Raw genomic sequence first — 24863 nt, 5'->3', positions numbered from 1 at the left:
TTTTAAGACTTATAGCTTGGCCTGCTATTTGTGTGCTGGAGAAAAATTTTCAGCAATTTTTAACGACATACACCCTTTTAAAAATCTGGAAACAAATAGTAGTGTTTAATTTAGTTCATACCTCCTCTAGTTGACCTGAAATAGAAAACTTGATACCATTCGCCAAAAAAAAAATCTTTTTACTTTCTTTTATAGCTTGGATACACTTACGCTATTTTGATTTGGTTAAATTTTAAGAGGAGAAGTAGCCCCGAAAGTTTGAACATAATACCCTCAGTCGTTCTTGGAATACTGCTGAAATGCCTTATTGACAATTAGCATTAGCACAGTGCATTTTGATTTAATCTTAAGGCAACATTTAGTTTTTAAAGATAATGGGCAAATGAGAGGATGGGCGTGGTAGGGGAACTAGTTGACCTCCAATCACTTTGACTATAAAAAAAAAGGAATTAGCCCTTTCTATTTTCAGTCGAATGAGCCGTTTTCGAAGTTCCTACGATAACTCCTTCGATACAAAGTGCCCAATCACTTTAGACTATTAAAAAGGGCACTAGCCCTTTCAATTTCCAATCGAATGAGCCCTTTTTTGAGTATCTACGACAGAGCTTTCAGTTAACACCTAATATGTCCCCAGATCAAAACTTACAACCCTTGCCCCGAGGGATCTGAGAACTCTGTCTTCTTCAGTGATCTAATTATTATATCTATAAACTATGTTGAAGAACGCTTTAGTCTAGAAATTTTGAGTGGACGTATTGGGGGAAACGATGGGCGTAAGAGGGGGTTTAGTCACTTTCCATTTACTTTGAACTATTAAAAAAGGCACTAGCCCTTTTAATTTCCAATCGAAAGAACCCTTTTGAAGTTTCTACGACAACGCTTTCAATTAAAACCTTGTATGCCCCCAAGGCATAACTTAAAACCTTTGCCCTGAGGGCTGGGGGAGGGTTGTAATCCTCAAAAACCTAATTTCCAGAACTTTCATCTACGTTGAACAAAATTGCTATCTAAAAATTTTGATTGGATGTGTTTGGGGAAATGGTGGGCGTGAGAGGGGGGTTAGTTGCCCTCCAATCACTTCCGACTATTAAAAAGGGCACTAGCCCTTTCAATTTACAATCGAATAATCGCTTTTTGAAGTTTCTACGACAAAAATTTCTATAAAACCTTATATGCCCTAAGGCATAACTTACAACCCTTGCCCTGAGGGTTGTGAGGGGGTTGTCATCCTCAAATACATAATTTCCGGACCTTTCAACTACATTGAACAAAATGGTTATCTCAAAATTTTGATTAAATGTGTTTGGGGAAGTGGTGGGCGTGAGAAGGGGGTTAGTTGCCCTCCAATCACTTTCGACTATTAAAATAGCAGTAGCCGTTTCAATTTCCAACCGAATGATTCCTTTTTGAAGTTTCTACGACAACGCTTTCAATTAAAACCTTATATGCCCCCAGGGCATAACTTATAACCTTTGCCCTGAGGGCGGGGGGGGGGGGGGGGAGGAGAGGGTTGTCATCCTCAAAAACCTAATTTCCAGAACTTTCAACTACGTTGTACAAAATTGCTATATTAAAATTTTGATTGGATGTGTTTGGGGAAATGGTGGGCGTAAGAGGAGGGTTAGTTGTCCTCCAATCGCTTCCGAAGGGCACTAGTCTTTTCAATTTCCAATCGAATGATCCCTTTTTGAAGTTTCTAGGACAGCGCTTTCTATAAAACCTTATATAGCCCTAGGGCTTAACTTACAACCTTTGCCCTGAGGGATGTGAGGGGGGATGTCATCCTCAAAGACATAATTTCCGGACCTTTCAACTAAATTAACAAAACGGTTCTCTGAAAATTTTGATTAGATGTGTTTGGGGAAATGGTGGGCGTGAGATGGGGGTTACTTGCCCTTCAATCACTTTCGACTATTAAAAAGGGCACAAGCCGTTTCAAATTCCGACGGAATGATTCCTTTTTGAAGTTTCTACGATAACGCTTTCTATAACAAAAACCTTATATGCCCCTAGGGCATAATTTATAACCCTTGCCCTGAAGGCTGTGGGGTGAGTGTCATCCTCAAAAACACAATTTCCGGACTTTTTAGTTACGTCGAACAAAGTGGCTATCTCAAAATTTTGATTGGATATGTTTGGGGAAATTGTGGATGTGAGAGGCGTGTTAGTTATCCTCCAATCTCTTTCAACTATTAAAAAGGGCACAAGCCCTTCTAATTTCCAATCGAGTGAGCCTTTTTTGAAGTTTCTACAACATCACTATCTATAAAAACCTTACATGCCCCCAGGGCATAACTTACAACCCTTGCCCCGAGGGTTCTGAGGGGGTTATCATCCTCAAAGACCTAATTTCTAAAACTTTAACTACGTTGAACAAACTGGCTATCAAAAAAGCTTGATTGGACGTGTTTGGGGAAAAGGTGGGCGTAAGAGGGGGGTTAGTTGCCCTCAAATCACTTCGACTATTAAAAAGGGCATTAGCCCTTTGAATTTCCAATCGAATGAGCCCTCGTTCAACTACGTTGAACAAAATGGCTATCTCAAAATTTTGATCGGATGTGTATGGAAAAAAGGCGGGCGTGAGAGGGGGATTAGTTGCCCTCCAATCACTTTCGACTGTTAAAAAGGGCACTAGCTCTTTGAATTTCCAATCGAATGAGCCTTTTTTGAAGTTTCTACGGAAACGCTTTCTACAAAAACCTTATATGCCCCCAGGACATAACTTACAACCCTTGCCCTGAGGGCTGTGGGGGAGTGTCCTCCTCAAAAATATAGTTTCTATGATTTCAAAGACTTAGTTTCCAGGACTTTCAACTATGTGAACAAACTGACTATCTCAAAATTTTGATTCGATGTGTTTGGGGAAATGGTGGGCGTGGAAGGGGTGTTTTGCCTTCCAATCATTTTCAACTCTTAAATAGGACCCTAGCCATTTCAATGTGCAGTCAATTGAGCCCTTTTTGAAGTTTCAACGGCAGCCCCTTCGATACGAAGTGCCCTAGTCTAAAGAAAAAATAAATAAATAATACATTGTGCCAACATGGTTCTTTACTTAGGCAGCGCAATTGCGCTGCCTATGATCAGGCCTGGACAGAAACGAGAGTTTTGAACCAGTTTTCTACAAATACAAGAAAATGATAATAGCGTAAATATAAGAGATGTAACTCGAATTATTCTAGTTCAAGCAGACAACTGAAGCAGACATCATTCTCTATCAAGCAGACAAAGCAGTATTAACTTGGTTGATAAAACAATGCTATAATTAGGCATAATTTTCTTGCAACTTTGGTTTTATTTACCTTTTCTGCAATAAAATGTTACAACCTAAACGACCATGGCGTGCCCCTCCCTAGATTTGAACCTGGGCACACCTATGAATACTCATGAATCTTTCCCGATTTTACTTTCCATTTCCAAGAATTTCTCATTTTGAGCTGAAATCCCTAATCTAAACTAAATATTTAGAAAAGTATAATTGCCAAATTGGAATTTCATAATTGCAGAATAAGAAAATAAAAATAACAAAATGCAGAATAACAAAATAGAAAAATCAGCATTAAATGTAATCAATGACAAGAAGTAAAAACAATATTTCCTAGTTTCCTTACTTACTACGAACGTTTTATCATTTTAAGCTGAAATCCCTAATTCAAACTAAATATTTAGAATAATTTGGTTGCCAAATTGGATTTTCACAAACAAAGAATAAGAAAATCAGCATAAAACGTAATCAATGACTCGAATTTAAAATAATAGTCACGAATCTCTCTCAATTTTACTTTTCGGTTCCAAAAATTTCTCATTTTGAGCTGAAATCCCTAATCCAAAGAACACATTTAGAATAATTTGGTTACCAAACTGGATTTTCACAAACAAAGAATAAGAAAACCAGCATAAAATGTATTCAAGGATGTGAAGTTAAAACAATACGCTTGAATCTCTCTAAATTTTACCTTTCAGTTCCAAAGATTTCTCATTTTGAGCTGAAATCCCTAATACAAACTACATAACAACACAATTTCGAAGAACAAATATTTTGATTTACTCCATAAATTTTATCACAAAAATATAAGGTATTATAAACTGCATACAAGCATTTAACAATAAAACTGGCTCATATTTACAATATAACTGGCAAGCACAGAGACAATAAGTGGGCCACATTAAGGGTTTTTGCGCAAACAAGATAGGGCTTCTGTAAAGTAAAAAAAAATCCATAATACGTTATAATGAGAGGGTATACAAGTGATAATCATAGCTATGATAGCAATCATATCCTTATACATTGGTCCAGATTCTATATGACTTTTAGGTAATCTACTTTTTGAATCCTCCTCTCCCTCCCCGAGGTGGCGTGCAACTAGTCAAAATATCTTGAATTTGGGCAAGGTAAATATAAAAAATGAAACTTGAGATTAGCACAGCGGGTAGTAGTAATATGTAAGCACTGTCCTATTTTGGCCAGGTCCAAAGCCTCAAATAAGATTCATTTGGCAATAAGATTATTTCACTCATTTTTGTGTGGCATATTAAACTCGTAAACATCCAAAGATTCTTACTTTCAGAAACGGCCAAGATGGTTCCTCTGTTTTCAAAACATAGTTTACAAAAAAACGCAAATCTATACATTTCCAGCATTAATTTAATTTGACGAAAAGACACCTAGAATCGTTGAGGATTGAAGAGTCATGGAGACTGGATTTGATAGTATTATTTTTCTTTTATATTTTTATTTATCTATTATTACTTTCAATTCAGTTTTTTTTCTGATATATAGGTTATAGTTGATTTACTTTTGGTTTATTTATGATAGAATTATTTAAATAGTTGTCGTTTTTTAAATAGTTTCGTTAATAGGTAAGTAATTAAGTGGACTTTCGTGCGACCGTAAACCCTCGTAGGTCTTCTCCAGCGCGAACGTTTTGTTTAGTTTATTTATTTGTGAATTTGAAAATAAAAGACTCCCATTAGGAAAATTGTAATGTTTTTACAACACAAATTTTTAACTTTGGTAAGTTCAAAGAAATATAGCAACAATGAACAACCTTGAATCCCCCCCCCCTCTTTTTTGTAGCTCTCAAGTTAAGTTTTATCAAAGTATAGGTACAGGTTTTGCATTATTCTGAACTTCGTCTTATGGTTATTTGATTGAAATTTTAATTATTTTTCGCGGGACATATTTGGCAAAAGCCATAATTTTTTTGCGGCACAAGAGATTCATTTAATATACTTTTCATACAAGAGAAGAAGAAAAAAAAACGTACGCCCAATGAATTTATAAATGTTACATTTCCGTGCTCAAGACAAATTAAGTATGCAAAATCCGGCCATTTTGGCAAAAAATGAACGCTTTTAAAGAATCATGCCCCCCTACTTAAGTTTTGTAAAGCATAGGAAAACATCCTCCTTCTCGAGAAAACCAAATTTAATTTGTCATTCTAAGTCTGCTATCATCCAGACCGATTACCCATCTCTATAAGTCATGCAGGGCCTTAAGGACAACATTTAGCTTCAATCGGGTAACCGTAAAACCACTCAGTGGTAGATTTAAAGTGGCATCAATGGCTGTTTTCTGCAAGCACATCCACTAACCTCTCTACAGCGAATTATCTCTACCTGTCATACCGTTTGGCAAGTCAATCATGGTATGGTGAGATTACCTCTCTCACGGATTTTCCGTCTGCGATGCAGATGGAAAATCCGTCTGCATCGCAGCAATAGCTTCAGTTGCTACCAAAGTATAATCACCTACGGAACAAGTACGTCACTCGTCGCCTGAATCACGCTCTAGCATAATTATTGGCCGGACCAAAGTACTTTGGCTCGGAGCGATTAAGTAGTACAACATTTTGCGTCTAGAGGCGCTGAGGTACGCGGGGTCACTTTTGGAGAGTTTTGTCAGTACTTGTTCTGTAGGTGATTATACGTTGGTTGCTACTTGGCATTCAATGCGCTAAAAATTTGTCATTGTGCGTGCGCGAAGGCGGAATCATGAAGAGAGGTCTAGACTGATATGTGCCAAAAATCTTTATGGAAGAGTAGAGGACTTTTCGCAACTATTAATATATTTATACTGAGACACCCCACACTAATTACTTGAAGAACGGCTTTACAAGACGCTGCACCTCCTAAAATCAAGGGATTTTATCCTTGATTCTTTTTAAGACAAATTTTATTAGATGCAATTCTAAGAAGAAAACCCAGGCGAATTCTTGATAAGCGGAAAATCAGGTCCCAAGTTTTTAGTGACCTTGCACTATTAATTTGTCATAAAATTGCCCAGGGTTTCAAAACGATTTAAAACATTTATTGATTATCAGGCACGGACACAAAACTTTCTCTAGGGGGTGAGGGGTTGAGTTACACGAGCCAACTCCAACTACTCTCCCCCCGACGTGTTATTTCTACTTGTGCTGCCGTTTGGCAAACCAAAACGACAACACACAGGAACTTGGTATGGTCAAATTACCTAGAAGAAGAGGTACCCAGCACTAAGTATTTGGAGAACAACTTTGTATGAAACTGTGCATCAATTTAGAATGGTTTCCTGATGGATGTTACTCCTGAGGGGTGTTACTCCTAGAAACTCATCTGTTGATTCCTTGAAAAAAAGAAAAAATCAACAGATACAAATCTAGCGAGAAAGCCTAAGTAAATGGTTGACAAGTGGAACAACAGAACCCAAGTTTTTAGCAGCCTGGTGCCATAAATTTTGTCATCAAAAACCTCCCTGGTTTTTTCTTAGCTGCTTTCATTTGTTTTAATTCAAGTGTTATGTCTTATTTTTCGTCAAAGGAGGGAAATTGTGACTTCAAATTTGTGTGAGGAGGCGGAGGGGAATAAAACAAGTTTTCTATAATACTCACAAAAGAGTAAACACAACATTTTATGCATTATAGCATTTGTAATTTTACATATTATATAAAATTATTTCTATATTCTTTATGCCTGCTCGTTTTTAATAGAACACCATTTTTATATTTTTTCACGTTTAATTATATTTAACATATTTATATTTTTTATGCCTGCTCGTTTTTAATAGAACACCCTTTTTATATTTTTTCATTTTTAATTATATTTAGTTTATTTATATTTTTTATGCCTGCTCGTTTTTAATAGAACACCCTTTTTATATTTTATCATTTTTATTTATATTTAAAATTTTTACATTTTTTATGCCTGTACGTTTTTAATAGAACACCCTTTTTATATTTTTTCATTTTTAATTATATTTATATTTTTTATGCCTGCTCGTTTTTAATAAAACACCCTTTTTAATTTTTTTCATTTTTAATTATATTTGATATATTTATATTTTTTATACCTGCTCGTTTTTAATAGAACACCGTTTTGATGAAAAAAAGGAAAAAAGTTTTGTGGTGTTAGATTATAATACATCCACTAAACAGGTTTTGAGCAAGTATAGTATGAAGTTAATAAGGTGAGCTTGAACTAAGTTTGTGATTTGAAATTTAAAAAGATATTACATACTGGAAGATTACGAAAATTAGGGACTAAAGATAACACGTTGAAAAAATCGCTGCAAGCGTAGGAGTTGATCAAAACGAAAAGCATTGAGCTTAACATATCAACAAATAATTAGTTAAAAATAGCCTATACTTAATTATAATTCTAAGATATTTGATCTATATTGAACAGTAAATTCCAAAATAAGATGCTACGACAAGATAGTCAGGTGTATCTGTCGGTCCAGGTGTGGAGGCTCCAACTAGTCGAAGTCAACAAGGAATCTTCGGTTCAAATCGTACGCTAGCAGCAATGTTTTAAAGAAATTATCTTACGGATTTTTTTTTTTCAAGCTGAACAGTCTAAACATAAAAAGAAGGAAAGAAAGTCTAAAATACAAAGAATCTAGGACAAGCGTCAGTTTAGATTTCAAGACTTTAGAGAGCTATATCTCAGACTCCCGAGATTCGACTTTTCATTATATTATTAAAAACATGCTGAAAAAATTCAAACATATTGGTCAAATCACGCTGGGTGACTTTAGCCTAAAGTTTACTATCCGAATGCTAACACTAAGAAAAATAGCAGCTTCAATATACCCAAACTGAAACTAGAAGTCACTTTAAAAGTCAAATTTCCGTAAAAAATATTTAGATGGCAAACCTGATTTGAACTTACGACGTTAAAGGGGTGATTGTATTCAATATGACCCAGGACAAACCAGAAGTCTCAACTTGTTCTGCTGTGACATATCAGGATCAACAAGAATACACTAAAGCCACTACTACCACCAACAACTCAATCCAGTACCAATCCTCACGAGGCCAACACAGTCGAGACACGCTCCTCTTCCATCCCAATTTGTTCAAATCATCACTGTTCACTCTCTACCATTGTGCTCCAATAACAATATGTACTACTCATACCAACCCTAATGAGGCCAACACAGCTGGGGCACGCTCCACCTGAATCCCAATTTATTCAAATCTTAACTGTTCACTCCCTACTACTGTGTTGCGTTGACCTGAGGTCAACGCAACTACGCACATTCCTCCTCCGCCTCAATCCATTTGAACCTTCGCTCTTAATCCTTTCCCACGGAGTTCTAATTTCCTCTAAATCCGCCCTTATGATAACTTTTCGCCTCATTCACGGACAACCTATTTTACGTTTGGCTAAAGATGGATGGCAAAGAAGCACAATCTTCACCAACTGTTATTTTCCATCCATATAATGTGGCCTACACATCTTAGCCGTTCTTTTATTACAGACATAAACAGTGGAATCAAATAAATTATGGGTCAATTTTATTCAAATATTAAGGAAAATACTTAAACTTTGCTTAAGACTAGCCAGCAATATCTGCTGGATACTAAAAGTAGAAAATACAAGTTTTTGATTTTTGTAATTATGCAAGTACTAAAACAAGAAAAAGAAAAGGGAACTGAGAACCAAGGTCGGATGCAGGGGGTGGGGGGAAATTTACCACGTTCTCCCCCCATCCAAAATTTTTATCAGACTCATGAAATAGTTACAGAAATGCAAACTAACAAATTTGTAATGCGCTTTGTAACCACCAGTATTGTAACCAAGTTTTTTTGCCCTCCCCCCCCCCCAAAAAAAAATCTTGGATACGCCATTGCAGAGAACCGTATTTCAAAACAATTTTATAAAAACACAGAATTATTTGAGATTTTAAAGCCAAAAAATAGAAGAAACAAAAAATAATTTGGCCAAATATATTATATATATATTCGAATACGTTCTCAATATTCGTTGGCTTTTTTTCTTTTATGTGCCCCATAGCTGAGTAGATTTACGATTGAGTAACATAATTTAACTTTGCAAATGAAGATGGTTTTTCCGCTTAAATTTATTTTAAGACACTAACAATGATAGTTATTATAAAATTACAGTAATAATATTACGGTTATGAAGGATAATTAAAATCAGGCATACAGCTTTTTTTCTTCTGAAAAACCAAAACTTATACTATATTCATCAGGGATATACATAGGGGAGGGGGGCTTAAGTTTGCCTCCCTCTCCCAATCCTAAATTTACCTCAATTTCTGGGTTTTTCTCACTTCAAGTACCCAAAAAGATGTTTAACCTTATTATCGCCCCCCCCCCCCCGGAAAACTTGCCTGATACACATATTCCAAAATTCTATATTAAGTAGAAAGCTGACGCAAAACGTACCCCTTTCCCAGCTTGTTTATTTCATCCGCTTACCTAAAATGCGTTTGAAAAAAAATTCAACACAGTGATAACAAAGAAAGAGAGATTACTTTCTTATATCTCCGTGGTAAAAAGTGTATAGCCTACTTTATTTTATCAACCCTTGATTCCTTAACGGTATGTCAGAGGGGAAGGCCAAACGACCCAACCTTTTAAAAACATGATTGGTTTTCCTGTGTGAAATTTCAACTCAAAAAAAGAAAGAAACGTTTCGAGTCACAACATTTTTCAGAAGTCTCTCTTTTAATCTGTGGTGCAAATCAAACGACTTACGTATTTTGTCATAGCTGTGTTGTTCACAAAAGCAGATTATTACTTTTACAATATCCCCCGGGGGGGGGAGACCCCAAGATTTTTTTCTGGCGCCCTCTTATCCTGTTTTTCTTTCTTATTTTCACTCTTTTTTGGAATAAATTTGTCAATATGATCAATTATTGGCACCTTCGTCACATTCCCCCCCCAAGATTTTGCTCATTGGTGCCATTGTCACATAGGCCCCCCCCCCAAGATTTTACTCTAGATCCACCCCTGGTGCACACAGCCCCAATTCTTGAGAGAAAATTAGAGTGTGTGTGTGTAGAAAATTCAATTTTTTTTTCAAAGAGTCTTAAATTTTTAAAAGTGGAGAATTCAAGATTGCAAAATCATTCCAGAAGGCAGTTTATCAATATTATTTTTCACATCTTAAATGGGGGCTTCGACAAACTTTAAAGTGGCCTGTTTAGAGTCGAACTGACAATATCTATAAGATAAAAATAGAGATAGTTAAGGAAAGATATATTCTATTGGTTTGGTATTAGTGTACTAATCATTGATGGAAAAAGTACTTTTTTCAGGGTTTCAAGTAAGAAGAATAGGCTAAAGCACATTTTTTTAGATCTCAAATTTAAATTTGGATCACTAATCACGAAAATCGATCTCTCAAAGTGGCAAAACAGCGTATCTAAATTTTCACCCCCCCCCTCCCTTTGCAAATTTACTGATTCACAACAGATCATAAAGATTCTATTATGAAGTGCATTTTACCCCGATGTTAGTCAATTTTACTTGGAGAAATTATTATAAATATTATGAGATAATCGTAGCCATTTTTTGTCATTTTAATGTTTGTTTGAAGTAAATGTCCTTATGAACGACATTTAAAATGATTAAATTACTAAAGTTAAAATAAAATAAAATGCTTTGAGGCAAAGGTCTTTTTTGATTTGGCTTCTCAAACATGTCAAAATGTTAATAATATCAATATCGAAATGACAATGGTTTTTTGAACGAGCTACTCCTTATGTCAGTAGAAGGGTAGTTGCGTGACGTTATGTTTCACGCTGAGTTGCAGCATTTTCTGAAGAGAATAGGGAGTTAGTTTGCTTCTTCCAATAAAATAAATTCGATTTATGGGGGTTCAAATTCAGGACTTTTTTGGGACACTAAAATAATTACTCGTTTAAAAAGAGTAGATATATATCAGAGGCATCGCTCGTCACGCTTTTGTGAGCATGTTCGTGATGTGGTGTAGAAGAGGTTGTCCGGACAGCCTGGATGTACATCATGCCTTTGGATTGAATTCAACATCCCCCTCAATATTCCCTGAATTTTCAACTTAATACTTTGCGCTATTTTCGGAGTTTTTTCATTGACAGTTTGGCAAAAATTATAAGAGCTCCAGATAATGGTTAGGCTATTTATGTATCATATTTTTGCTATTTAATTATTGTTTTAATTTGTTTTTTTTTGTATTTATTTTTGTAATCCATGATCTTTTGCTAGTCGAAAATATTGAAACAAACTGATAATATTCTGTGGGTATAAATTTCTAGATATAATTTCTAGACAATATCTTTTCTAGGAATAACAGCTAATAATATCGTCCAACATGATAGTGAAAAGGACAGAAAATGGAAAGAGCATATTATTTGAATTAGAAAAACATGGGACACACAAACGATGGATGTTTTGGCAGTTGAAATAGAGAAAATTTCTTTAAATACTTTCTGAGACACAGCCAAGATTGACAGAATGAGACAGAGAAAACAAGGTAAATTGGAGCCCGTGAAAAACAGAAAAATGCTAATATTTGGGCATAGACCAGCCGTCTTCAGTGCAGGAAGAATAAGAAACATAGATAAAAGTCCACAGAGCAATATAAAAGTCAAAAATGAAGTTATTATAAAATTTGCTATAAGAACACAAACGAGAAATACTTCCATTCATATTCCCATCAGCTCAAAAAGATCTTAAGTAGCACTTGGAAGAGGGGCGTAAACGATTGCTTCTTCGACAATACTTTCTTTAATTAAACAACGTTTTTTTCTGACAAATAAAATTGGCGCGTGCAAGATTCTGGTTATCGACATACCCAAAAGAAGGGTAGTTTCTTCGTGCCATAATATTAAGAAAAAATAATTTTTATTTTTGGAATTCGAAGTGTTATTTCTACAAAAGAAATGAATTACAATGCAAAGTCTGAACTTGCTTTTAGCATTTTGACTCTTTTACATTTGGCGAATATACTTGAATATTTAAAGGTCATTCTTCATTTCCTGGCTTGATCTTTGTTCTAAATCTCATTATGTCATTGTCCAAAATACGGTCTCCTCAATTACTAGTGCTAAAAAGATTTTATCCTAGTAAAAAGCTGTCGGATTCTTGCTCAGAATGCAGTTGCACCAGAGAAGCGATTATTCAAGCTAGGTATTTTTGAAACGCCAATGATAGTTGAGCTCAGTGTCACTCAGGAGTTATAATCATAAGACATTAAGGCAGGGGGAAGGCATAAGGCAAGGGTACCTTATGTGCCCTTTTTCCTTTGCACTGGACTTAAGAGTGGAGAATGCGGCAAGAGGGAATATTAACCATAGCATTTCCGATCAGATACTTTTCTGCTGTATTTTAGGTCAAATTTACTTTTCCTATGAGGTCATAATTGCTAACGGATGGAAAGCATACACTCATCACGAAACAGGGAGGAAATACGTTGTGTTTTTCAGGTTAAAACCTTCTCCATTTTAAGTCAAATTTAAGTTAGATTCTATTGAGCTAGCACGGGTGGCACGGGTTCTATTGAGCTGGTATTTTGTGGCAGGGGTGGAGGACTCAAACGACGTAAAAGCGGGGAAAAATATGAAGTGCTGTATTTCATGAAAAAAAAAAAAAAATCTGCTATCTTTCAATCCAAATTACAAAGCAAACGATACTGACATTCCATTTTTTTTCTTTTGCATTAGACTAGGAAGCGGAGAACATAAATCTACCTAAAAAGGGGGAAAGATTAACTATCGAGGAAAAAATTTGAACCGAAATAAATTTCAGGTCAAATCAATATGTCCTATGAGGTTGCGCTAGGTAAACGGGTGGAGGGCTTACATTTAACATGGGAAAGGATGAAATACGTATTGTATTTCAGGTCAGAAACTATTCTAATTCAGATCAAATTCCCTTTTTTTTCATTTAACTAGCTTATCGTGGCAGGGGGCGGAGGACTCACCTGACATAGAAACGGGGGAGAATATCAAGTGTTTTCTTTCATGTAATATTTTTTTTGGAAGTGGAGGACACAAATTTACTTAAAAAGAAGAAAAATATTGACTACTATATTTATTGCATTATTACTGTATTGCTGTAGGAACTGTATTGATTACTCTATTGTGTAATCAAATTTACATTCCCTATGAGGTCATATTAGCTAAAGAAATGAAGGGCATTCACTCAACATGAGAAAGGAGGGAAATATGTGGCATCTTTCAAGCCCAAATCTTCCCTATTTTGGGAAGGGAAAATCATCCCTAAAGTGGTGTCTTTCTTGTCAGAAATTATCCTCCTTTCCATAGGATCGAATTAACAGCCTAATTTGTACTGACATTTCTTGCCCTTTTCCCTTGCAATAGACCTGAAAATGGAGAGCATAAATCTATATAAAAGATGGAAAATATTAGGTATTTTGTTACCGTGAACGTTCGATATTCGTGAATGTCGAAATTTCCCGGTGAATGTCCGAAATACTCTTTTTTCCCCCTGGATTTAGCCAGCATTGCCAGCAACTTTTTCAATTTAATTCAAGGTTTGATGATGACAGGTACGGTTATATTTGGTTAAGTTAGCTAGGTTTTTAACCCATTTCTGATATTTATAACCAAATTTAACCCAACGTAATCTAACCTAACCTAAACTAACATAAGCTAACCTAACTTTAACTTTCATCATCATAGATTACACAAAACTGAAAAAGCTGACTCACAAAGCCAATTGAACCCAAGCAGAGAAAAAGGAACTTCGGACATTCACCGGTAAATGTCGATATTAACTAGATTTAGGACATTCAAGGTAACAATTTTATTCAAATGCCGTCCGGCTGTAAGTCAGGTCCAATTCACATTTCCCATGAGGTCATATTTGCTAAAGGGGTGAAAACCAGACACTCGTCATGAAAAAGCAGCCTATACTGGATTTCCATACAAAATTATTCTTGTAATAGACTTAGAAAAGAGGTTAACATCAACCATCAGATAGAATTATTACAAAATATAACCTAGTTATAAATTAAAAAAAAAAAACTAAAAAAAAAAACTAAAAAAAAAAAAAAAAAAAAAATACAAAAAAAAAAACCCCTACAAGAAGGCTATATTCTAAGTTCTCGCTGATTTTCCGCGCTAATGAATAAAAATATCAATCTCGTACTGTTTTGCAAGGAAAGACAAAAAAGAACAAACATAACAATACAAATTTGTAAAATATCAAACAACATTCTATACATATAAAACTAGCACTTTTAACATGGATTTGGTAGATTCAGACGTCTATAGCCTAGAACACAGTTAGCCTAGAGTACGAATTAGGGCTGAGGGATTCGGAGAGGCTTTAACCAGATAAAACCGCTAATATTTTCGTCAAAGGATTTCTGAGTTTCAGAAGATCAGTGGATAGATTTTCTAAAAGTGTTTCTCGAAAATGGGTAGACACACTCTCGAAAACAAACTTTATCGCGCATTTCGACAAACAAACTATAAGAGAGCAGGATATCTCATTCCAGGAGATACCAATTGTTTTGACAATTTTCCAACGTGACAATAGCTGCGAGAAGATCAGGGAAATTTTGAAAAACCTAACCAATGAAAACCACTAGGGCTTCTATAACAGTACTATATCTAGGGGAATAATTCTATTGTTGATTTTGCTTAAATGAAACTATAAAATAACAGAATAGCAATGAAAGGTATTTTTCTAAATCTAGGGTGGGGGGGGGGGACTCTAATGGAGGGGGGCCTGAACCAAAAATATTCGGCAACGGCGACTGAAAATTTAAACAAATATTGTAGTTTCACGATATTTGCTCAATTTTATGTTGAGTTACCTGGTTTAACTATTGATATCAGTTACCTTCCTATCCTGTATTTTCTTAGAGTCAAACTTCTTAGAGTCTATTACAGTTCCAAACAGTTCAAACAGTTCGTGGTAGCGAGCTTTTGATGCTTAAAACTTTTGATGGTTAATATTAAACTGGAGGAATTTTATATATTTTGAATAAGCATGAAAATTCGATTCTTTTCATGTACCTATTGTTATCAAGACTGTTTCTTAGAGTTTCGGTTACTATTGAGCCACGTCGCTCCTTACTTACAGTTCGTTACCACGAACTCTTTGACTACACAGTTCAACAAGAAGAATTTACTGAAGAGAGCATAAAACCCACGAATACGAAAATTCCATTCTTGTGCATTTTAAGCGAAATTAAAGGGTAAATTTTTGAATTTGTCAAATAATTTGCTAGCTAAAAGATCAAAATACAAATCAAAGAGCCTTTTAACGTTCTTTAAAAATATACTTATCGCTACCCAAATTACTTCCACTTAGAACCTGTAAAGGGATCTTTAGTGTAACACCTTGCTCCTTATTTCTTATTTATTAGAAATAAAATAAGATAACACAATTCCAGTCCAAATTTAAAACCAATTTTCTGCATTTTTTAAAATAATTTTCTATTTATCAACTAACTTTTAAAAATTGTTCTTTTTCTTTATTCTCTACTTATTTTTCAATTTTTGTTATTTGAAAGTAATTTTTTTAAATGATTCAATTACCGTAAATTTTGAAAAAGATTTGTTATTTGCCAAATTCAAGCAACATAAAAAGGAAACACCCGTGAACTATTGGCAATGTTAAAAATGATGGAATCAAAAGATTTACAAATTGTCGAACAAGTTGTCACTTTAAGGATCCCTTTAAGGAGAGAGAATAACGATTAATCTATTTGGAAAGAGCGCTAAAAGGCGCATCAAGTTTTAAGTTAATCTTTTAGTTAGAAAATTAATAGATACATCCAAAGATTTACCAATTAAACATAATATATGCTGGTTTGAATTTAGCACAGAACTGTGTCAAAAATCCACAATCTTCTTCTTCTGCAAAACAAATTCCTGATATACCTCCATTTACGTAACATTGACGTCAATAGGCGGGGTAAATTTCCAGCAGTGTGTTACGGCAGACTTTGATTCAAATCCTACTGAAACGCCATCTTTTTCATCGGTGGAGCACTGAACTTCAATCTTGAATTTGCCCGGCGTGAGAAAACAAATTCCGCACGAGTGTGAATATATTTCACCAGGAGAAAGCTACGAAGAGAAAATAAATCTTAAACAATAAAAGTAAATGGACACTACTGATAAATAATAAAGTAATAATTACTTACAGTAGAGTCTTTCAGATGCTAATTTGACCACGTCCACTTTTAAAATTTTTGAAACATCAGTATCAACGCAATTGATCGAGTCTTAACTTTCCACATGCTAGTGTTAATACGACCAAAACCTCAGGATCCCCCTGCGGTAAGATCCTGGGACCATATCCAAATAAGAATGGGATCTTTGTTAAAGATACACCATTAAACTGAATATGCCTGAGAACCCAGGAAAGAAGAAAGTCCTCTACCTACACGAGTAAGATGAAATCCAAAAGCAATTTCTCAGATCTTGAAATACATCTTTGAAGCCTCCAGTACCACCCGTCCTCCTTCAAATATTCCCCGAAAACAATGCCCACCCCCTTCCCTTTTACAATTGGACTTTAATTATACAATGATGTACATAAGTATTTCCACATAGGAGTGAGATTTTCAAAATATCATCTACTGGTTTATATAGATTTCTGTATATCTTTAGTTTACATTGACGGTATATAATAATAACAATGATTTATTTACCCACCATCTAGGAAAGATTGTACTGGAGCAAGGAAAAATAAAAGGAAAAAACTAAACACACCAATAGAAAGAAACACTCAATCTAGATTGGAGAAAAACGTCGTCTAATTACTATCACTTTTATCACAGACTTCTCGCGGATTCTCGACCATTCTTTTACTGAATTCATAATTCCAAATTGTTCAAGACGGGAATTTCAGTGCCACTTGGGAATAAACAACAGAACGTTTGTGTATCTAAAATAGCACTTATTAATTTTATCTATGTCACTCTCGGCAAATAAATGAGACGCACCAGTGAGGTAAATAATGTGAGGTTGGCACACTGAGCGATAAATAGAAGCAAGTGATTTCCAGGAGTATCGCCCCGATTTAGAGAAACAGTCCCCTGAGCACGTTTAATGGCGGTGGTTGTGTGCTTCACAATGTATTTCCTGGTTTTGTGGAGCAATTCAGAAATCACTAACCCGGGGTATTTCAACTCTAACACAGCAGGGACGGAATGATTTATAAAAACTTGCACTTTTCAATGTTAATAAAAAGTCGTATTGACTGAAAATCGTTTTGAAGTCTTTTCAGGTTATCTTGCAAGTCTGCCTTTGATCTGCTGAGAAGAAGAACATGATCTGCGCAAGCTATATAAGATAAGTCGGTACCGTGAAATAGAAGAGATGAAGCGATGTGGTTCAGAATCTTAGAGATTGTATGTTTGAAAATGACAGGACTAAGAATACTGCCTTGCCTAAGGCCTCTTTTTTGACTATAAATGGTTCTGAAACGGTTTCTCCATTTGGCAGATACTGTCGAATTTGCGTAAGAAAATTTTAGTTTTGACGATGCTTACACTTACGCCGCTATGCAATAAAGCGTCAAGAGATTGCATGTGATTAATGTTGTGATAATAATATGATTCGATAAATCAACGGTGCACACATAAAGAGGTGACTTTTTACTCTCTAAATCCAGTAGCACGTTTGCTAGTAATCTATGTGCCTCTGGGCAATCAACACCTTTTTGGAATCTAAGCTGGTTATCTCCAAAAATTCCAGTGTCTAACCCGGGAAGAATAACATCTTCAAATATTTTACTCAAAATACAAGATACACTGATAGGGCTGTAAGATTTACAATCATTGGTGTCTTTCGCTTTCTTCGCAATCGATTTTATAATTCCTTTTCGGAAACTGTCGGGAAGAATGCCCTATCTGTCGGGAAGAATGCCTTATCTGTCGGGAAGAATGCCCGCACATCTGAAAAAAAGCTGCAGATGAGAATATAAGCTATCAGGTAAGTTTTTAAAGTGCATCGTTGAAAGGCCGTCAGCGTCTATCCCGTTCTTAGCTTTATACAAAACTTTTCTTACGGCGGTTTTAACCTGTTTCAGGAATGGCGACAACGCAATCCTGTCGTGAAAAATGTCCGAGCCAGCTGGTAAACTCCTTTTCATAATATTTGCTTATGGCAAGATTTTCGATCCAGTAAACTGACGTGCAACAAGAATATCCATAGGGATAATAATCATCCATAGTCAGAGAAGAACTAGGCGAACTTCTATCAGTTCGGATTAATATTTTGCAAGGCCGTACCCAGGATTTTTCTCGGAGGGTTTTTTACCCCCAAAAAATTTTTTGGGGGGGGGGGGGGTTACAAAACTTGTTTATATCCATTTTTTGTTGCGTTTTTACGAGTCAGAAAAACGTTTCGGGGGGGGGGGGGTCCAACCGGGTAACCCCCCCCCCTGGATACGGCCCTGATATTTTGCCAAGATGTCTTGTGTTCGATGAAATGTTGTCCAATAACACGGTATTTTTTTTTAGCTCAGCTTTATAGTTCCGTTTAGTGCTCCGTTTCAACTCAAATAATTCCCCGTATAAATGTCTTCCACATGCAATCCAAATGCTCAAACACATTTTTGCGCGTTACTTTGCTGTCTGAAGCTCAACAGACTTTGACCATCTTGGTTTTTCTGTGCCAATCTTGACACTCCTGGTAGGGACTGCTGGTGATTCGGCCACTTTCATGGCATGGACAATCTGATGGGAATAAGTGTTAAGATCAATCATGGTAGATGCTTCAGGAAGATTGGAGCATAGTAAGTGGAATGGCACTTTAATGTAAGAAAGAATAGAGGAGACAGTGGCCATATACAAATCAGCATCGCATATATTCCAATACTTCTTCCACACTCACCTTCTTCTCTTTTGAATATTAATGTTCTGTGATGGCTGTAGATGAAAAGATAGTCCAAGATGATCACTAACTGGGTCATCTGCATATACTGTGACGGGAAGATAAGGAATAGATATACACGACACAACGTGGTCAATATTGGATGCTTTTCCACAATAATGGGTATATGTAAAACCCAAAGACTTTGGCCAAATTTGAAAGGAAGCGGGTAGGCAATTTAGAAAAATGTCAGAGTGGATATTGTCTTCTCCTGGATCGCAGTTGAAGTCACCAGCCATAATTCATTTTCTTCCATTATGCTCAAGAGATTCCAGATGTTGCCGAAGTGCATCAGATGCTTTAGATAACTATCTCAATGAGATAGCATTATTATAATTAGTAGGCATATATACATTTATTAACTCAGTACCCACAGCAAAACCAGACAAAACGCTAGTGTTTTTAACTGACAACTTTGCTGATAATTCTTTCCTTGAATATGTTGCAAGGCCTCCAGACGGACGCCCTGCCGTTAACTTAGCAGGCTGTGTGAACAGCTCGTGCGATTTAGATCTATGTAAGAAATTTACATTCAATCCAGAGAACATATGTTCCTGAATGAATAGCACATCGTACAGTTGAAGGAGATCATCCAGACCCTTTTCTTTATTGTAGCATCCGTTAATATTCAGGCTTAGAGCTTTTTTAGAACTATAAAAGCTATATATATATATATACATATATATATATATATATATATAGCTTTTATAGTTCTAAAAAAGCTCTAAGCCTGAATATATATATATATATATATATATATATATATATATATATATATATATATATATATATATATATATATATATATATATATATATATATATATATATATATATATATATATATATATATATATATATATATATATATATAGTTGCAAGGTTTCGGCGCCGCATTCCGACACCTTGGAAATTTTAGCCTATGTGTCCGCATTTGTCGGCAGACTGGAAGATTTTGTTGACACATTCTTTATATCCTTTCTTCAAACTTAAAATCCTAGTTGCTCCAAATGTGTCCAAACGAAGGAGTGTAGGCCCAGCAAGTTTGATTGACTACCTGTTTCAACAAGTGACAAAGAACAGTCAGCAGATAATATTGATCAGCAGCTGGAAAGGTACATGAGTGAGACTGTCATTGACTGGAAAAAAGCTGTCCATTAGACTGGTGGCGAAATAACAGCAGTCGTTCAAAGAGACTGGCACAACTTGATCGGAACTACCTCTGTTGTCTGCCCTCTTCTGTCCCAAGAAAAAGAGTTTTCAGTACAGTGAACATTTATGTTGAACCTTACAATGCCCCCTTCCCCGCAGCTGCGCCCCTGACTGGATATTACGGTTTTATTCTACATAATCTTGGATCTTTTACCCACGATAGTGAACATTCATAAGTTTAACTTACGATTAAAATTTAAATTACGGATAAGTTCTGTATCAAAATTTTTAGATAGTCATTTTAATCAAAATTTTTAGATAGTCATTTTGCTCAGCGTGGTTGAATTCCAGATAGAAAATATATTTTTTAGGAGGACACTCCCCCAAAGCCCTCAGGGCAAGGGTTGTAAGTTATGCCCTGGGAGCATATAAGGTTCTTATGGAAAGCTTTGTTGTAGAAACTTCAAAAAAGGCTCATTCGATTGGAAATTCAAAGGGTTAGTGCCCTTTTTAATAGTTGACAGTGATTGGAAGGTGACTAACACCCCTTCCATACCCAGCTTTTCCCCAAACATATCCAATCAAAATTTTTTAGATAGCCTTTTTGTTCCACGCAGTTTAAAGTTCAGGAAATTATACCTTTGAGCAGGACACTCTGCCCACAGTCTTCAGGGCAAGGATTATAAGTTATGCCCTGGGGGCATATATAAATCTATGTCGCAATCTGTTTTTTTCATTAAAGTGCAAATTATGTTCTGGCCTTGGGAAGGCATGGGGGTTTTGAGCCCTACTCATGTTAATTTCTGCTCGTTTTGAGTTTGACTCGGTTATTTATTGTAATTTCTGTTCGTTTTGGGTTTCATTTATTCATCGATGCTGATTTGTCGTATTTTCACGCTTGGTAAATTATTTGATTTTATTTTTGCTCATTTTTTGTTTAATGGAGTTCTTTACTTTTCTTTTAAAAACTTATTTTGTGGAAAAAGTTTTTTTTAATTAATTTAAAAAAAGCCAAGATTTCATCCTATCTAAATCCTGAAATCTCATTGAAAACAGTAAAAAGCTTGAAGGGAAAAGTCAGAAAAAGTTTGTCTATTTACAACAAAGTCAAAATTTTCAAAAGTCAAAATTACCTCCAATCATGGGACGTTTGGTACAGTTTCTAAAATCGTCACAGTGCGCAAGCGCAATTTTGAAAAATAGCAAAACTTGAATTTAGGTAAAATGCCACTTAAGGCAATAACGCATTTTCTTTTAAAATAATTCCCCCTTTCAAAAATTTAACTTTAATTATTTTTTATTTTTATTCTCTCGACAATTTTTATTTTACAATGAATGCCGTCTCAAAGGATCTACCATGGTTTTTATCTATGAAAGTTTTGCATTACTACCTTCAGGGACTGATAAAAAAAATTAATGATAAATCTGAACACCATTTTTTGGGGGGGGGGGTAAAAATGCCAAGCGTCCTCCTTTCCTTTGAACAGATGTCCTCCTCTGGGATATCTTCGGGTGGCAACCATGATCAAATAACAGATTTATTCTCAATTGAATGAATTCATATCTAGACAAGATGACTTTACTCTAGTAAATCCCTTAGAATTTAAAGGGTCCAAGTCGGGAGTCATTTTTAAATAGATGGCGCTAATTGCCAATGTAGAAAAAAAATATATGGGATTATTGGCAGCAAGCCGTCGCAGCGGCAAAGAGTGCCAGTTGCAAAAACGTGAAGCTGGCTACTGAAGATCGTAAATAAAGACTAGCAAGCTATTTGAAAATTGACCCTTTTCAATCGTCGGAATCACTTGTTCTCGAAAAACTAGTATCAATAATTGATCTCAGCCAGGATTTTGAAAATACATACCGGTTCTTTGAAGTAACTATTATAAAAAATAAAGAAAAACAGCCTAACTAAATTCACGAGGGCAATAATTTAAATTTAGCGCAAAAACTACTAGCCAAAAATGCTTCCCGGTAGTGGGCTGGAGTCGCTTTCAATCTTGAAGGTAATTCTTGTCTCCTTGTGAATAACAATCTCGCAGCTTTACACTAATCACAAATCACAATTGACACCTAAGGCGTATTTGCTTTCCAGCCCTAAGTGTCGAAACTCAGAATAGTATCTAAAAGGCTATCTGCACACTCGTCTAAAGTATTGACAGAATATACGTACATCTCTGTTATGCTAGGGTATATTTAAGACCGCCATCTACAATTTGTGAAAGCTAGATGTCTGTTTTGTATTAAACACAAAACTTACCACTTTGAAAAAAACTGACTGCCCATCTAAAATTATAAGTCTTCCATCCAGTCTCAGAGAATTTTGACCAATATCATAATCTAAGCAGCACTGAACTTTCAATTTACAGGAAATAATTGGAATATTCAACTTGTTTGAAATTGAAATAGCTAAACGAATTGGAACACCACAGGTGGCTAGTACATCACCCTTCTCTGGAGACCAGGGCTCTCCATTAACACTGATATCTGAAATAAGCTCAAATCAAATTCCCACCTTTTTACTAGAAAACAGCAGATATACAAGAAGCAGACATAATAAAAAGCGGAAGCCAGGGCCGTATATAATATATACACACAGATATATATATATATATATATATATATATATATATATATATATATATATATATATATATTTATATTTATATAATTATAATAATATAAATAATAATGTAAATATATAATTTTATATTTATAGGATAAATGTTCGATTGCGATAAAATGCACACAGCTTAAAACATAGCATAAAATCAAAAATCTAATTTTCAGAGATTCTTTAGCCAAGTTTATCCCAAAAGTAAAGAATTTTTCCAGATGAAACAATGAAATGTTTCTCAAAAGAAGGCTCAAATTATGCGCTAATTTATACGATTATAGTCAGACCTCGATTCTCAAAGTTCTTACTGCTCGGACAAATTGATATAACAAAGAACATTGTTTTTTCGTCTTTCCCTATATTTTTCCAGATACTTTTATACACCTACATCTTTTATATTTTTTGCCTTTTCATCGAGAATGCAAGCAATATAACTTGCTAAGATACGATTCTCGGCTATGTTATATTTATAACTTTATCACCTTATCCGTCTTTTTTATGCAAAAGAACTCAGCCAACCGTTACTATAGAAATTATCAACTATTCTTAGTGTACATTAGGAGATGCGATTGAAACCATCTTGTTTAATTCCGAACTATGTTCGAGTAAAACGATGTCACATGTCAGATAAGGTAGTAACCAAATTCACCTAAAAGTGTACCCAAGCCAATGGACAAAGTACGGTTGCGGTCCGTAGTACGGACCATAACCAACCGATTATACGGTCCGTCGTCCCATTGTTAAAACAAAACTCTGGCTGAACCAGTCAAAATTTGATGTCTCACTTATTAATTGAAGCTAATAAAAAATACTTTAATTCTTCCTAGAAGCTGACTTACTATCTTTTTTTCGTAAACTGAAAATAGTCTAAAACTAAAATTTTAAGTCTAAAAACACGATTTGAAATGGTAGTTGTAGGTCTACACTGGCAAGTAATGCCCTCCATACAGGAAATAGTCCACCCCCACCCTCGGACAAACTGAAGAAGTCTCTAGTCTAGGCTCTCCAACATAGAAATGCCCTCCCCCGAGATTGGTGTGAAACCCCCTTAGAATAGTTGAAAACCTTTGGCCTAGAAAACCCTCTTTCCCCTAGATAAGCTTCTGTGACTAGCCCATTCCCAATGTCTTACCTATGTTCATCAGTTGACAAGCCTAACTACTTGTATCAAAAAAGTTTTTTTTTTAAAGAAAAACACTTTTCACGTAGAAAATCCACTACAACCCCCCCCCCCCTAACGGCACCAAATAGCTGGGAAGGCAATGAGCATTTACTCTCCTCCTAGATTTCGTAAAATACTCTTCTCTGATGTTCTTATTGAAAATATCGTCTTTGAAAAAGAAATCGGAAAAACGAATCCCCACCCCAAACTTTGAAAATACTTTTTCCGCTATCCTTAGTATTTTCGTGAATTTGCACTGCCCCCCCCCCCCCCATCGAGAAATTACATATTTGCATATTTGGAGCTTTTTTAAGAATATAAAAATTGATTTTTCTGATAAATAAAACTTCCATTTGCGACTTAGCTGAGACTTCAGTTTCTAAAGTAATCTAAAGACCTAGACCTAAGACCTAGACCTAGACTCTTAGGTTAAAGACCTAAGGTCAATACGAGAAGGGAGATTTTACCCTTTCGTGAAAATGTAAGATAGAATAATTTACACATATAGAAAATGATTCAAACTGACGAATTAGAAAATATATAACTTTAGACTACATATTGAATTAGACAATACGTATTATTTACACTATTATTATTTTCTAATAATAATTTATTATTATTTTTTATCAATATTATTTATTTTATATTATTATTTGTGTATTATTCTTCAACCATTATTATTTATTTATTATTTTGCATTATTTTAATTTAAATTATTATTTAATGTTTAGAATCAATAGTATTTTTCCCCTTTCTAAAGTATTTAGCATTTACGCCCGAGGTATGAGTAACAAATCGGAAACGAAA

General features: G+C 35.2%; 1 protein-coding gene across 2 annotated transcripts in view; it reads right to left on the bottom strand.

Moving 5' to 3' along the window:
• Positions 1-4024: 4024 nt before the first annotated feature.
• Positions 4025-24863, bottom strand: part of brun (trafficking protein particle complex subunit brun) — a 51539-nt gene continuing 30700 nt past the window's right edge. Inside the window, exons 4-6 of one of the 2 annotated variants that reach the window (XR_016142771.1) lie at positions 22538-22764; positions 16030-16312; positions 4025-4195 (exon numbers count right to left, since the gene is read on the bottom strand). Coding sequence is in view for 1 of the 2 variants with exons in the window: in XM_089099504.1 (XP_088955630.1) it covers positions 16130-16312; positions 22538-22764 (410 nt within the window). In the remaining variant the exon portion in view is untranslated. The remainder of the gene's footprint in view (positions 4196-16029; positions 16313-22537; positions 22765-24863) is intronic. The other variant, XM_089099504.1, reaches the window with a different exon arrangement.

This window comes from Artemia sp. Qi Xiang Cuo, chromosome 13 (genome assembly GCF_049724085.1).
Source record: "Artemia sp. Qi Xiang Cuo chromosome 13, ASM4972408v1, whole genome shotgun sequence".
In the NCBI taxonomy this organism is placed as follows: domain Eukaryota; kingdom Metazoa; phylum Arthropoda; class Branchiopoda; order Anostraca; family Artemiidae; genus Artemia; species Artemia sp. Qi Xiang Cuo.
Note: the sequence above shows the minus strand (reverse complement) of the source record. Positions and strands in the feature narration are given on the sequence as shown.